This window comes from Sinocyclocheilus rhinocerous, unplaced genomic scaffold (assembly GCF_001515625.1).
Source record: "Sinocyclocheilus rhinocerous isolate Xijiao unplaced genomic scaffold, SAMN03320098_v1.1 scaffold1153, whole genome shotgun sequence".
NCBI lineage: Eukaryota > Metazoa > Chordata > Actinopteri > Cypriniformes > Cyprinidae > Sinocyclocheilus > Sinocyclocheilus rhinocerous.
The window spans coordinates 40,844-55,622 of NW_015624593.1; the positions used below are offsets into that span (position 1 = coordinate 40,844).

Below are 14,779 nucleotides of genomic sequence, written 5' to 3' on the forward strand. Positions count from 1 at the left end.
CCAATAAGGGCTCTTTAGGTACCTTAAAAGTACATATTAGTGCCTAAAGTGTACATATTAGTGCCTAAAGTGTACATATTAGTGCCTAAAGTGTACATATTAGTGCCTAAAGTGTACATATTAGTGCCTAAAGTGTACATATTAGTGCCTAAAGTGTACATATTAGTACCTAAAAGGTACAAAAGTGCACTTTTTGAAAAGGTACCGCCCCAGTGACAGCTTTTGTACCTTTTTTCTGAGAGTGTAGTTAACCCTAAAGTGCTACATTTTTTATTTATTTAGAGTAAATTTTGGTAGTATTGGTGTGCCTTTGTGTGATTTATAAATTGTAATTATGTAATAAAAAAATATATATTCAAAATGTTTTGAAGTTGAATGCCTTAATTTTATTGCAATACACCATCTTATTTATAGCTTTTATCTGTTTAAAACTGATCCCAATCAAAGAACATTTGAGTTATACAAGTGTATATATATAAGTGTAAACATAAAAAAAGAGAATATTGTAATAGAAGCTTAACTTTAAAAAAAAAAAAGATACATTTGAATGTAAAAAATGTCACTCACTTAATTATGAGAATGAATGTAATGATGATCACATCATTATCTATATTGTTATTAAAACTAATGCTGATGTTTTTGGTAATTGAAGTAAAGCTGAAATAAAATATAAATATTAGAGGAAAAGCTGAAATTTGCAGAACTTAAATGAAAGTAGTAACACTGGTCATTAGCGAATATGTCCCAACATCACACAAGTTCTGCATTTCCTCTGAATTAATTAATTAATAAACCATTAACGCGTTAAAAGTAACTGCATTTATACACTGAAAGCATGCTATTCTAATTTCAGTTCAATCACATTTTGGTATATAGACCATTAAAATGTAATACAATAGGACATAAAAAACTGTCTGATATACACAAACATTTAAAATGAAAATGTTCTTGTTTCATTTATTTATTGTTTGTGTTACATGCACAACAAAGGTGAAATGATCAAACACTGTGTGTAAATTCAGCATCCTGTTAATTTGATCAATCAATAGTAATTCATACAGACACACACAGTACCGATTCCTGTGAGAGACCCGTATTTTGGGGGTTTGCAACAGTAAAAGGAGAGGTTTTGTTTACTGAATTATTTGCTAACTTGGTCTTATCTAGTCAAAAAGCTGGAACAAGCATCCTGATCTCTCAAGACCATTTCCTCCATATTTACTGTCTCCACCAGATAACAGAGAGCTCTTGTCCCAGTGATAACATTTATTGCAGGAAATTGTAACTTGACTTTCGTCATCCTGTTCCCTTCAAACCCCCAGAGATAAAGGGCTGAAAGGCATCCTGTGTGAGAGGGCCATGCCACTGTTTTTGTTGATTACTGATTGTAAAAAAAAAGGCTAATTTACAGCTGAGCCTCTGATGCGTTGACAGTCATGTTTCTGACCCTCAGAGTTTCTCGATATCTGGGATGTCGATGTTCTCAAACAACCTCAAGAGATCAATAAACAAGGGCACAACACGCACCTGTACTCCAGCGACTTCCTCATCGTGCGGCGCACTCTGGAGTTTCAGATCAAGATCACCTTCGATCGACCCTACAAACCGGCCGAAGACAAGTTTGCGGTTGAGTTTGTCATAGGTGAGTCTCTTATTTAGGTGAACTTGAGGCTGCAGTTTTCTTCGCAATATTTACTTTTATAAAAGCCTCATTGTTAGTTTCAAAGTGAAGTATTTATGAGTTTAAATCAAGTACACATCACTCAAATTGATAAACCAAATGTCTTTCGATGTTTTTGAAGCATACCACATGTTTTTTAAAGCGTCCTTCTGCTTAAATGATCAGTTTCCCCCTTTTTGCAATACCTAAGATTTATTTAAAGAGGCAAATTGCCCAGCACAGCAGTAAATGTCATTCAGTGGGCATTTTCAGCATGCATTCGACACTAACATTTCTCAAGAGATGCCATTATTCTGCCATCATCACTTTCCCTTCTCGTTGGCACACTTCCCTTTAGTGCACTTCTCATTCTCCTGATAATATTGACCACATCCAGTTGTGAATGCACTTGCACATTCGGGCACTGATATTTAAGGAAACTGAGCATGTGATCTGAAGGATCTAAAGTTGTGTAAGGTGCTTGAGTTTACAAACGGACAATACAAATAATGTGAGTAATCCTAGTTGTACAGAAGAGACTGTGCTATACAGTACCATTTAAAAGTGTGGTGTCAGTATGATTTTTGATACTTTTATTTAAGGATGCATTAAGTTGATAAAAAAAAAGTGACAGTAAAGACTTGTATAATGTTGCTGAAGATTTTTATTTCAAATAACTGCTGTTCTTTTGAACTTTCTGTTCATGAACGAATGTTGAAATAAAAATTAATCATGATTTCCACAAAAAAATATTACAACACAGATGATGATTGAATGATTTCTGAAGGATCATGTGACACTGAAGACTGGAGTAATGATGCTGAAAATTCTGCTTTGATCACAGCAATAAATTACATTTTAAAATACATTCAAATAGAAAGCATTGATTTTAAATTGTAACAATATTTCACAATATTGCTGTATTTTTCATCAAATAAATGCAGCACTGGTGAGCAAAAGAGGCTTTCAAAAATCATACCAACCTAAAATCACGAGCTATTATTGCTAAACATTGCCTTGTGATCAGTTGTTGTTGTTGTTGTGCACTAGGGCCGAGTCCTCAGTACAGTAAGGGCACCTACATTCCCGTTTTCCCCAATGAGGAGCGTCAGAGTGTTTGGAGAGGCCGGATCGTAGAGACCAGCGACAATGTCGTCACAATGGGCATCACCACCTCACCAGAGTGCATTGTGGGAAAATACATGATATACATCGGTGTGGTGACCCCCTACGGTATTCGCAGGACCAGGAGGGACCCGAGCACAGACATCTACATCCTCTTCAACCCGTGGTCACCAGGTCTGACTTCTCTTCCTTTCTAGGAGAAGCTACCATATAATATATACTATCTTAAACATACGCAGTCTCGGTACGTCTTTTTAAATTGTGTGCATGGGGGGAAAAAAGATATGAGCCATGCTAACTGATGTTTTTTCAAAGCTGATCCTGTGTTCCTGGATGATGAGGAGGAGCGTGAAGAGTGTGTTATGAATGAGCTGGGGATCATCTATCATGGCGCGTATGATGATGTGTCTGAACGCGCATGGAACTACGGACAGGTGTGAGGAACTTACATCACATCTGTCAGTCACAAAAATGACCAGCCTTTTAAAAATTGCTTGTAAATCTCACATTATGCTGCGTTATCACCAAATCTAGGATTCAGTTGTTGTTTTTTCTTTTTACAGTTAATACAGTTTTTGTATTTATTTATGAAACTAAGCTTATGCGCCTCATTTTTTGAGTAAAAAAATAATAATTTTTTGTGGATAATTTTGGCAGCGTTCACTCAAAAATATTTTGTGGATTAATTAATATGATTCATAATAAATAAAAGAATAATAAGGTCAATGGTAATTTAAATAAAAATTAAAAAAAGGAAAAATGAGCATGCACAGTTTTTAAAATGTTAAAATACTGACCTAAATGCTGATAAACTAAAAAAAAAATTAAGTGATATAGTGTATCCCTAATAATTAGAGCTAAAAGTCTATAATAAAATATGTACAAATAAAAAAAATTGCAATTTGCTGTATTTTTTGGTTTTGTTTTTTTAGTTTGAGTTTGGTGTCCTGGATGCCTGTCTGTTCATTATGGATAAAGCAGATATGCCGCTGTCCAACCGTGGGGACGTCATTAAAGTGACCCGCGTCGCTTCAGCCATGGTGAGAAACCAAAGACAAACTGCGATAACTATTTTTATTTTTATTTTTTACCCTGTTATGAGGAACTGTGTTTCACTGTGCCAAACGTGAACTAAACATTTTGACAGACAATGAATACCTTTATACAGCTATGATGAATTGATCAAAAGTTAGAGTAAAGACTTTTTTGTAATGTTACTATTACTTTAAAATATTTCTATTTAAAATAAATGCTGTTCTTTTGAAGATTCCATTCATCAAAGAATGTTTCTTGAGCAGCAAATCAGCATATTAGAATGATTTCTGAAGATCATGTGACACTGAAGTAATGATGCTGGAAATTCAGCTTTGCATCACAGGAATAAATTATATTTTAAAATATATTCAAATAGAAAACTGTTACTTTAAATTGTTATAATGTTTCTTTTAAAAACATTAAACTATCTTACTGCACCCCAACTTTGTCTATTGCAATATGTGTGTACTTTAGAATTTTATGGTTAAAAAATACAATATGTTTTTGAATATAACTTTTGAATATTATGTTATTTGTGCACAAAGTTGAAGTGCTTGCTTAATACCAAAAAACACAGCTTATTGAATTTTTCACATGATGTTATAGCATGTGTGCTATTGGTGAAACAACATATCTTTTTCAGCTTTCATAAACCTGTTGTTGACTTCACCTCTGCCCTGTTTCCAAACAGCTGAACTCGCGCGATGACGACGGCGTGTTGGTGGGGAACTGGAGTGGCGATTACACATACGGTGTCCCGCCGACGTCCTGGACCGGCAGCGTGGAGATCCTCCTGGACTACGCCGGCAGCAGGGGAACACCCGTCTGCTACGCCCAGTGCTGGGTCTACGCTGCTGTCTTCAACACCTGTGAGAACCAGGACAAGGCATTCATATTCATTAATAGGTCACGTGATCAGTGTCCATATGATTCTACTTCTCCTTCCCCACAGTCTTGCGTTGTCTCGGGATCCCCGGCAGGGTCGTGACAAACTTCTTCTCTGCTCACGACAATGACGGCAACCTTAAGATGGACATCATCCTGGACGAAAATGGAAAACTGGACCGGAACCGCACCAAGGACTCCATCTGGTTTGTGATCTTTTATGGAAACCGAAACATGAGGTTTTGCTCAAATAATTTAAAGTATATAAAAATATTAAAAGTGCTGCTTTTTTATGCAGTAGATTACGGAAGCTTGTTTCTGCCATGGGAAATAAATAAATAAATAAAGGCTATTCTGAGTTTGTATTTCACAATTCAATTTTTTTTCTGCCACAAGAATTTTGGTGATTGTGACTCTTTATATCACAATTATGACATTTTTCTCGCAGTTGCAAGTTTATATATGTTTATATTATTATGTCTCACAATTCTGATTTTATTTCTCACAATTCTGCCTTTATATACACTGAACAAAATTATAAACGCAACACTTTTGTTTTTGCCCCCATAAAAATGCACATTTTTTTTTTTCAAAATAAAAGTCACAATTGTGAGACCGAAAGTCACAGTTATCTTTTTTTTTTATCCTGTTGCGGAAACAAGCTTCCATAGAGGATGACTTGCTCTATCTTCATCTGCAGGAATTATCATTGCTGGAACGAGTGCTTCATGGCAAGGTCTGATCTGCCTCCTGGTTTCGGAGGATGGCAGGTTGTGGATGCTACGCCACAGGAGACGAGCGATGGTAGGACAAGCGCATGAACACAGACACAGTATCTTTGTTGTTCTGTGGTGTTACTGAGGCTGGTCTTCTGTCAGGTATGTTCAGGTGTGGACCTGCATCAGTAGCTGCCGTAAAACACGGCCAGATCTGCTACCCGTTTGATGCCCCTTTTGTGTTTGCTGAGGTAAAAATATATATATATATATCATGTTTTGGGCCTTTAACCCTCAGAGTTCAAACAATACAGTTTTTAGTAAACGTTTAAAGTTAAAATGACATGCAAGTAGTCATGATAACATGGTTGGCAGGGGGAAAAAAACTAATTTCCTACAAATTGACTACAACAAAAACAACATCAACAATAATAATAATTATAGATACTACTGGCTACATTTGATCCAAAATATGCTTTTTGTTGTTACGTCACGTGTAATAAAATTGTAGAATTACAGTTACAGTATTTCTAACACTAAATAAAAATATTATTAATAATATCATTGCTGTTGTTATAACTGTAATTAATAATAAGAAGAAGAAGAAGAATTCATGGTCACATAAAAAATTTTTTTTTCTTTTTTTATATGATAGAAAAATTATAAAAAGTGATAGAAAAAAATAGTATTTTTTTTCCTGAATAATGCAGAAAAGCAAAAGTAGGTATTTGTTGCATTAAAAATAAATAGTAACTTTTTTTGTTCCTGAATAATGCAGAAAAGCAAAAGTAGGTATTTTTTGCATTATTTTATTCAAGGCCCAATCAGTAATAAACAAATGAAACAAATCCTTCAAATGATTTTCAGTGTGGCCTAATAAAACCACAGAGTGCCAAAAGATGCTCTAACATTAACATATGCTGGGAGGATATTTATAGAGATCCAATTATTATCTCTTATTATCTAAATTATCCAAATATGTATTTTCAGGTGCTATAGTGGAGCATCAGTGAGAGAAAACTTCAGAAAGTAGCAGAGGAAAGCTCTGAGATCCAGAACACATCCAAATTTCAGAGAAATTTAGAAAGTCAAAGATTATAGGATTGCAACCTTGAAAACTCATCATTGCAACCCAAAATCCAAAATTCACTCCAAAACAATAAACAATATGCATCATGATATGAATGAGTTAAAACAAGCTAAGAACAAACAGGAAGAAAAGTAAATGCATCAGTTTTCAAGGTTTGGGTGTTGTCTCCAATGTAGGATAAAGAAATGCACCGTTCTGTTCATAGAGACTGTTCGGCAATCACGATGTATGTCTGATTGTGCTGTGATCGTTAGGGATGGGCGATACCACTTATTTTGTTTTCGATACGATACCGATATTTTTCAAGGCAGTATCTTAGTCCTACCTAGAGCAGGACGTGTTAAGAAAGTAGAGAGTAACAGAAAACATTCAGATGTTCACTACATCTCTTGTATTCATTTAACAGTGCATTGGGTCTCTGAGGATTAAAGACTCAAATATGACAAAATCTGTGTAAATATGTTTTTTTCAGTTTCTAATTTAAGAGATAAATACATGTCTGTGCATCTCACTACTTCTATTTATTTCTGCAGGTGAACAGTGACGTGATTTTTTATCGTAGACAAAAAGACGGCACTCTGGAAGTAGTGAAGGTGAATCCCACTCACGTGGGCCGCATGGTGCTGACCAAAGCCGTGCTGCACGATGGACGTCGAGACATCACTGATCAATACAAGTTCCCTGAAGGTGAGAGAAGTTGCTGTTGGACATAAAAGGTCACATAAATATCACACAACCAGGATCTGCTTTCATTTGAAACCATTATTTACTCAGGGAGCCCAGAGGAGCGGCGTGTGCTGGAGAAGGCCGAGGAGTTCGGCTGTCAGAGAGAGAAAGCCTCTCTTCCTCAGAGCGATGTGGAGGTGGAGATCCCCACTCTGGACGTTCGTGTGGGAGACAACTTTGACGTGACGCTGCAGTTTAAGAACCACAGTGACCAGCGCCGCACTGCTGACGTGTACGTCACTGGAACCGTGGTGTATTATACCGGAGTCCCGAGCGCCGAGGTGGTGTTTAAAACTCCCAAAGTCAAACTAGATCCACTGCAGAGTGAGTAAATGATGTAGGAGAGAGAGTGTAAAATATGATGTTGCTGAATCTGTATTCATGCATTAAATGCTCCCCCTGCTGGTGATGATAGGTAAGGATGAGAAAGTGTTGGTGCGAGGTGAGGACTACATGCATAAACTGGTGGAACAGGCAAACATCCACTTCATCGCTACAGGGAAGATTAAAGAGACGGGCCAGATCATTACTGCCATGAAAGTCATCACAATACACAACCCCAAACTCATTGTGAAGGTCAGACTTTATTCATTACTGTTACTGTACCTCGCATTTACATTAAAAAAAGGATTTCTCATACTGGGGTTGATGAGGGAACTGAGAAAACTAATAAATTAAATCATAAAAATTAAAATTAAAATATATACTTTAGAACTTGTATTTACTTTTTGAAATTGTGTCTTATATATATATATATATATATATATATATATACACACACACACAAACACACAAACACAAACACACACACACACACACACACACACACACACACACACAAACCATACACCTTGCAGAATCTGCAAAATTTTAATTATTTGACCAAAATAAGAGGGATCATACAAAATGCATGTTATTGTTTATTTAGTACTGACTTGAATAAGATATTTCACATAAAAGACGTTTACATATAGTCCACAAGAGAAAATAATAGTTGAAGTTATAAAAATGACCCCGTTCAAAGCATTTTTGTGTATTTGAACAGTTTCCAACAATGACTGTATGATTTTGAGATCCATCTTTTCACACTGAGGACAACTAAAGGGACTCATATGCAACTATTACAGAAGCTTCAAACGCTCACTGATGCTCCAGAAGGAAAAACCATGCATAAACTTTTTGAATTTGAAGATACAGGTAAATTGAACTTATTACATCTTCTGGGAAACATGTAAGTATCATCTGTAGCTTCTGGAGGGCAGTACTAAATGAAAAAATATGATATTTAGGCAAAATAAGAAACATTTTCTTCATTCTGTTCAAAAGTTTTCACCCCCTGGCTCTCTGTCCTAAGTGTGAAAAGACGGATCTCAAAATCACACAGTCATTGTTGGAAAGGGTTCAAATACACAAAAATGCTGCAAAACCAAAGAATTTGTGGGACCTGAAGGATTTTCTGAAGAACAGCAGGGCGTTTAACTGTTCAGGACCAACAAGGCACTCATGAACAACTATCACTAAACAAAAAAACAGCTGTGGATTATTCAGATAACAACACAGTATTAAGAATACTGTGAACGGGGTGATTTTTTATAAATTCAGCTATTATTTTCTCTTGTGGACTATATGTAAACATCTTTTATGTGAAATATCTTATTCAGGTCAGTACTAAATAAACAATAACATGCATTTTGTATGATCCCTCTTATTTTGCTAAAATAATTAACATTTTGCAGATTCTGCAAGGTGTATGTAAACTTTTGACTTGAACTTTATTTCTGCCAGTGGAATGTAAATGAGTCTGCTGCCCTCTACTGGTAGTTTTCACTTCTCTGTCTCTCTCTTGGGTGTTTTTGCCATCTCTCTGTAGGTCACTGGTTCTCCAAGAGTGAGTGAGGAAATGTACGTGTCTGTTGAGTTCACAAACCCATTTAAGTTCAGTCTGGAGAATGTGGATCTCCGTATGGAGGGTCCTGGAATCATGCCCTTCAAACGCAAGCAGTACAGGTGAGCCCCGTCAGACTGATGCTATTACGCTGAAATGTTCTGTATCTGCTATTATAGAGGTCAAGACTTGATGTGGGACAAAAATATGATGACATTTTTGTGCTTTTTAAATTTAGAACAGTCAAATTCCAAAAAGTGCATTCTAAGGAAGAACAGTATATACTTTATAATACTTTATAACACTTTATATACTACTTTTATTACTATTTAAGAGTTAAATGTGACATGGACATGTTTTTTTGTGAGGTTCTTAATTGCAACATCAAGGTCATAGATTCAATTCCTAGGGAATGCATTTATTAATCAAACATATATCTTGAATGCAGTGCAAGTTGCTTTGGTTAAAAGCCTCTACCAAATGCATGAATGCAAGTCTGTTCTACATGATTTCTGATGTGTGTGTGTGTGATGTGTTTTCCAGTCTGATTGCTCCAGGCACCTCTATAATGTGGACGGAGACGTTCAGTCCCAGACGGGCCGGCTCCACTAAACTGATAGCAAGTCTAGACTGCGCCGCTCTCAGACAGGTGTATGGAGAGACTGAGCTCACCATCCAGCAATAAACACCACAGAGAATGAATCTGAGAAACAGATCGCTGTAGTCTTTGATCCATGAGAAAAACATGTAATCTCCAGCATAGCATATACTATATAAACTCGCATAACTTTCTTTGAATTGAGTGCACTGCTAATACAGCTTGACAGCTTGATTTATCTGTCAGGGGAAGCAGAAGTGCATTATATTGTATTTAGTCAAAAGTACAGTTATTGCAATTTATACTTTAATCTGTCAATGATTTTATCTTTTGTATGATGAATAATTCTGTGTCCCATAGAAAATAAACAAAGAAAATGTTTGCTTTTTTGTTTGTTTCTGACTGATAAAAAGCTTTAGAAAGAAATAAGCATAACATAAGCACAACATATAAGTTCAGTGATTTCCTGATTTCCTACCATTCAAAGATTCACTCTAAGCTTTGATTCAAAACAAAAAAGTTTGTAAACGTTTCAAAGCTTTTTGGACAGTTACAGCTCGAGTCCCAAGCAAGACCAAGCTGTTTATTATTGGTGGATGTAGGGTGTATGAAATGTAAGTTATGATCCTACTTCCTAGGTTTTAATTTAGCACTGTTGAATGTTAATGTACACAATGTTGAATAAGAGTTAACGCAAGTAACATTTACGCAGATTTGATGATGATGCATTTTTGTGACATGTTTCTCAGTAAGATTTACTCCTTTCCTCTACAGTGTTTTAAGTGACATCATATTAAGCTTGATTAAAGGGGTCATATGATGCTGCTAAAAAGAACATTATTTTGTGTATTTGGTGTAATGAAATGTGTTTATGCAATTTAAGGTTAAAAAAACACATTATTTTCCACATACTGTACATTATTGTTTCTCCTCTATGCCCCGCCTTTCTGAAACGCGTCGATTTTTACAAAGCTCATCGGTCTGAAAAAGCGAGGTGTGCTGTGATTGGCCAGCTATATACTTAATATAGATTGGACATAATTATGGATTATAATGACTTATACTGTCTTTTTACGCATTGCGTTGCATCGCGCCGCGTAAACATAAAACCATGTCTGCATTTGTGATCGGAGAAATGACAAACAAGCGCTACTCTACACTGCTCAAAACTCGCGTTTAACACAGCGCATTCACAGAATACAAGTTAGGCGTAATAACTAATAAGTAAAATAGTTTTATTTTTCTATAAAAGTTAGAAAAATTTGGGCGGCATTATGCAAATCTTCCCACATCGTGACGTAGACACGTGGGGGCATGTTAGAACGAGCTGTTTTCGTTAGGCGTGGATGACTCTTAACTTTTATAAAGAATATCTCTTTGGATTTTTTTGACTTTAGTCAACCATGTTCCTAAAGGAAGCTTATTTATATTTTATTTCAGGTGAATCATGGAGAGATTTCCTCCTCTTCCTCTGCAAGCTGACCGGCAGCCAGGCTGAAAGTGGCAAATACAGAAAAAATAATGAGGAGAAAGGCTTGATGGTATTGAAAGCAACTCTGAAGTCTACAAATATTACACATGCATACTGAAAGTGACATGACATGTGGCCAAGTATGGTGACCCATACTTGGAATTAGTTATTTAAACCATGTTCCTAAAGGAATCTTATTTATATTTTATTTCAGGTGAATCATGGAGAGATTTCCTCCTCTTCCTCTGCAAGCTGACCAGCACCCAGCCTGAAAGTGGCAAATACAGAAAAAATAACGAGGTTAGAGTAAAAGCTGTGAGAAAGGCTTGATGGTATTGAAAGCAACTCTGAAGTCTACAAATATTACACATGCATACAGTAGGTGTTTGGTAAATGAGGACCAGTGGTTCTCAACTGGTGGCCTAAAATTGGTTCGCAGGTCTGTCTGAATAGAGATGGAAAAACAATGCTAAATGCAAAAAATTAAATATGTAAATACATTTTGTATTCATCATGGGTAGGATAGAAAAAATAAACTGGCTTATCAAAAAGGAACTGAAACAATTATATTTTAATGGTGACATCAAAGACATTGCATCCAATCAAACTCTGTTTCATGGTAGTAGCTATAAATTAGGTAGATGTTATGATGGATAGGTTGTGTGATGTGCTCATGTTAAAAACAAACATGAAAAATTGTGGGCTGAAATGAATATGTATTTGTGTTGTCATGTGAATCAATCACTGTCTAGTGCAGTGTTTCCCAACCGGGGTGCCGTGGCACCCTGGGGTGCCGTCTGTCCAGAGCAGGGGTGCCATGTAAAAAAATCCTTTAATATTTTTAAATTGCTAAAATGTTCAAAAAAGCAGCTATTATATAATATCCATTTCTGATGTCGCCAATAATTAGAGATGCACCGAAATTTCGGCTGCCGAAAATTTGTTCACCGCTCAGGTTTCACTTTCACGTGGTGTGACGCTCTGCGTGTTATCCCGCTCTATGCGTGTGTGTGCTCCGCTCAGTCGCTCCACTCGTATACCGTTCATGCGAATCGGAACAGCAAAGTCCACTCAAAAAATGAGCCGACAGGAAACATCGATGTAGGCCTAGTACGCGCCCGGGGAGCAGTTGGGGGTTCGGTGCCTTGCTCAAGGGCACCTCAGTCGTGGTAATGAAGGTGGGAGAGAATTCACTCCCCCCACCTACAATCCCTGCCGGACCAGAGACTCGAACCCGCAACCTTTGGTTTATGAGTCTGACTCTCTAACCATTAGGCCACGACTTCCCCTGTAGGTGTTTGGTAAATGAGGACCAGTGGTTCTCAACTGGTGGCCTAAAATTGGTTCGCAGGTCTGTCTGAATAGAGATGGAAAAACAATGCTAAATGCAAAAAATTAAATATGTAAATACATTTTGTATTCATCATGGGTAGGATAGAAAAAATAAACTGGCTTATCAAAAAGGAACTGAAACAATTATATTTTAATGGTGACATCAAAGACATTGCATCCAATCAAACTCTGTTTCATGGTAGTAGCTATAAATTAGGTAGATGTTATGATGGATAGGTTGTGTGATGTGCTCATGTTAAAAACAAACATGAAAAATTGTGGGCTGAAATGAATATGTATTTGTGTTGTCATGTGAATCAATCACTGTCTAGTGTATGAAACCATTAGGCAAGTCAAACTAAAAACATAAAAAGTTTTTCAAATGTTCTTCATGGTAATATTTTTAAATTACCATTAATAAAGACACAAAATGTATATAAGCGAGACCACAAAATATAAAAAGGCATTCAGGTAAGGCACTTTTATAATAGTTACTGCTACTGATACTGGAATCTTGTTTGCTTTGACCTCATATCTGATGTTCATGCTTTTTTAAAGTATGTTTTAAAAAATAATAATTATTCTTAATTTTTCCTTGTGGTGTCAAAGATAGGCTTAATCTGGGCCTGTAAATGCAGACAAACGTCATATTCTATAGGTTCGAAAAGACACGTTTGTCAGGTTTTGTGACACTTCGCACTTAACTGAAAAACACAGACAAACATGAAGAGACATCATTTCCGGGTCTTTAGTCTGATGTGTGTTACCCCTGTTGCTGTTACTCCCAGCTCATTTTCGCTGATTCAACAAGTTGAACGTCATATTCTACACAATCTGGTGATTGTTGATGTTGGTTTGTGTCTGTCGGTACAGTGCGAATCGGACTGTTATAACAGGCATGGCTGTTTTCATCACTATTTAGGAAATATACCAGTCTGTCTGAATAGAGATGGAAAAACAATGCTAAATGCAAAATATTAAATATGTACATGCATTTTGTAGCATAGAAAAAATAAACTGGCTTATCAAAAAGGAACTGAAACAATTATATTTTAATGGTGACATCAAAGACATTGCATCCAATCAAACTCTGTTTCATGGTAGTAGCTATAAATTAGGTAGATGTTATGATGGATAGGTTGTGTGATGTGCTCATGTTAAAAACAAACATGAAAAAGTGTGGGCTGAAATGAATATGTATTTGTGTTGTCATGTGAATCAATCACTGTCTAGTGCTCATATTCTACACAATCTGGTGATTGTTGATGTTGGTTTGTGTCTGTCGGTACAGTGCGAATCGGACTGTTATAACAGGCATGGCTGTTTTCATCACTATTTATTTAGGAAATATACCAGTGGAGGTAAGATTTGTTGGGCTCTTGTTTCTTGATGCCCACAATTTTTTTGTATTTACTCAGCTCATATCTATAATCCTGTGCACAACCTTAAGATAGAGCCCTTGTATACTTGTTGTTGGACTAAAGAAACACTTTCAGTTCAGACAATTCTGTAATCCTTCATTTTATCTATCTAATGTATTTGTGTTGTCATGTGAATCAATCACTGTCTAGTGTATGAAACCATTAGGCAAGTCAAACTAAAAACATAAAAAGTTTTTCAAATGTTCTTCATGGTAATATTTTTAAATTACCATTAATAAAGACACAAAATGTATATAAGCGAGACCACAAAATATAAAAAGGCATTCAGGTAAGGCACTTTTGTAATAGTTACTGCTACTGATACTGGAATCTTGTTTGCTTTGACCTCATATCTGATGTACATGCATTTTTAAAGTATGTTTTAAAAAATAATAATTATTCTTAATTTTTCCTTGTGGTGTCAAAGATATTTGTATTTACTCATATCTATAATCCTGTGCACAACCTTAAGATAGAGCCCTTGTATACTTGTTGTTGGACTAAAGAAACACTTTCAGTTCAGACAATTCTGTAATCCTTCATTTTATCTATCTATTAGGAACCTAGAGAACTTTTCCTGACTATCCTTGCCTGAAAACATGAATAATGGGTTCTAATTCATGTAAGTTTAACACAACATAGACTGTTTATTGTGTGTGTGTGTGTGTGTGATAAATATACATATTTAAATTTGTACTTTGTAATTGGAAACTTATTGAATTTTTTATCTTTTCTGATTTTAGTACAAATAAATGGTTCTCCATAACTTCTAACATACGTTTTAAAGAGTTTAAAGGGTGGGTTTTTTTTTTTTTTTTTTTTTTGCTTTTTTTTT

At 35.9% G+C, this 14,779-nt stretch overlaps 1 protein-coding gene across 1 annotated transcript in view; it reads left to right on the forward strand.

Moving 5' to 3' along the window:
- Positions 1–10,074, forward strand: part of f13a1b (coagulation factor XIII, A1 polypeptide b) — a 15,982-nt gene extending 5,908 nt beyond the window's left edge. Inside the window, exons 3-15 of the mRNA XM_016558915.1 lie at positions 1,454–1,642; positions 2,711–2,959; positions 3,101–3,219; positions 3,718–3,825; positions 4,512–4,689; positions 4,773–4,911; positions 5,406–5,509; positions 5,584–5,672; positions 7,045–7,198; positions 7,286–7,561; positions 7,653–7,813; positions 9,108–9,244; positions 9,666–10,074. Coding sequence (XP_016414401.1) covers positions 1,454–1,642; positions 2,711–2,959; positions 3,101–3,219; positions 3,718–3,825; positions 4,512–4,689; positions 4,773–4,911; positions 5,406–5,509; positions 5,584–5,672; positions 7,045–7,198; positions 7,286–7,561; positions 7,653–7,813; positions 9,108–9,244; positions 9,666–9,807 — 2,045 coding nt within the window. The 3' untranslated portion in view covers positions 9,808–10,074. The remainder of the gene's footprint in view (positions 1–1,453; positions 1,643–2,710; positions 2,960–3,100; positions 3,220–3,717; positions 3,826–4,511; positions 4,690–4,772; positions 4,912–5,405; positions 5,510–5,583; positions 5,673–7,044; positions 7,199–7,285; positions 7,562–7,652; positions 7,814–9,107; positions 9,245–9,665) is intronic.
- Positions 10,075–14,779: the final 4,705 nt, after the last annotated feature.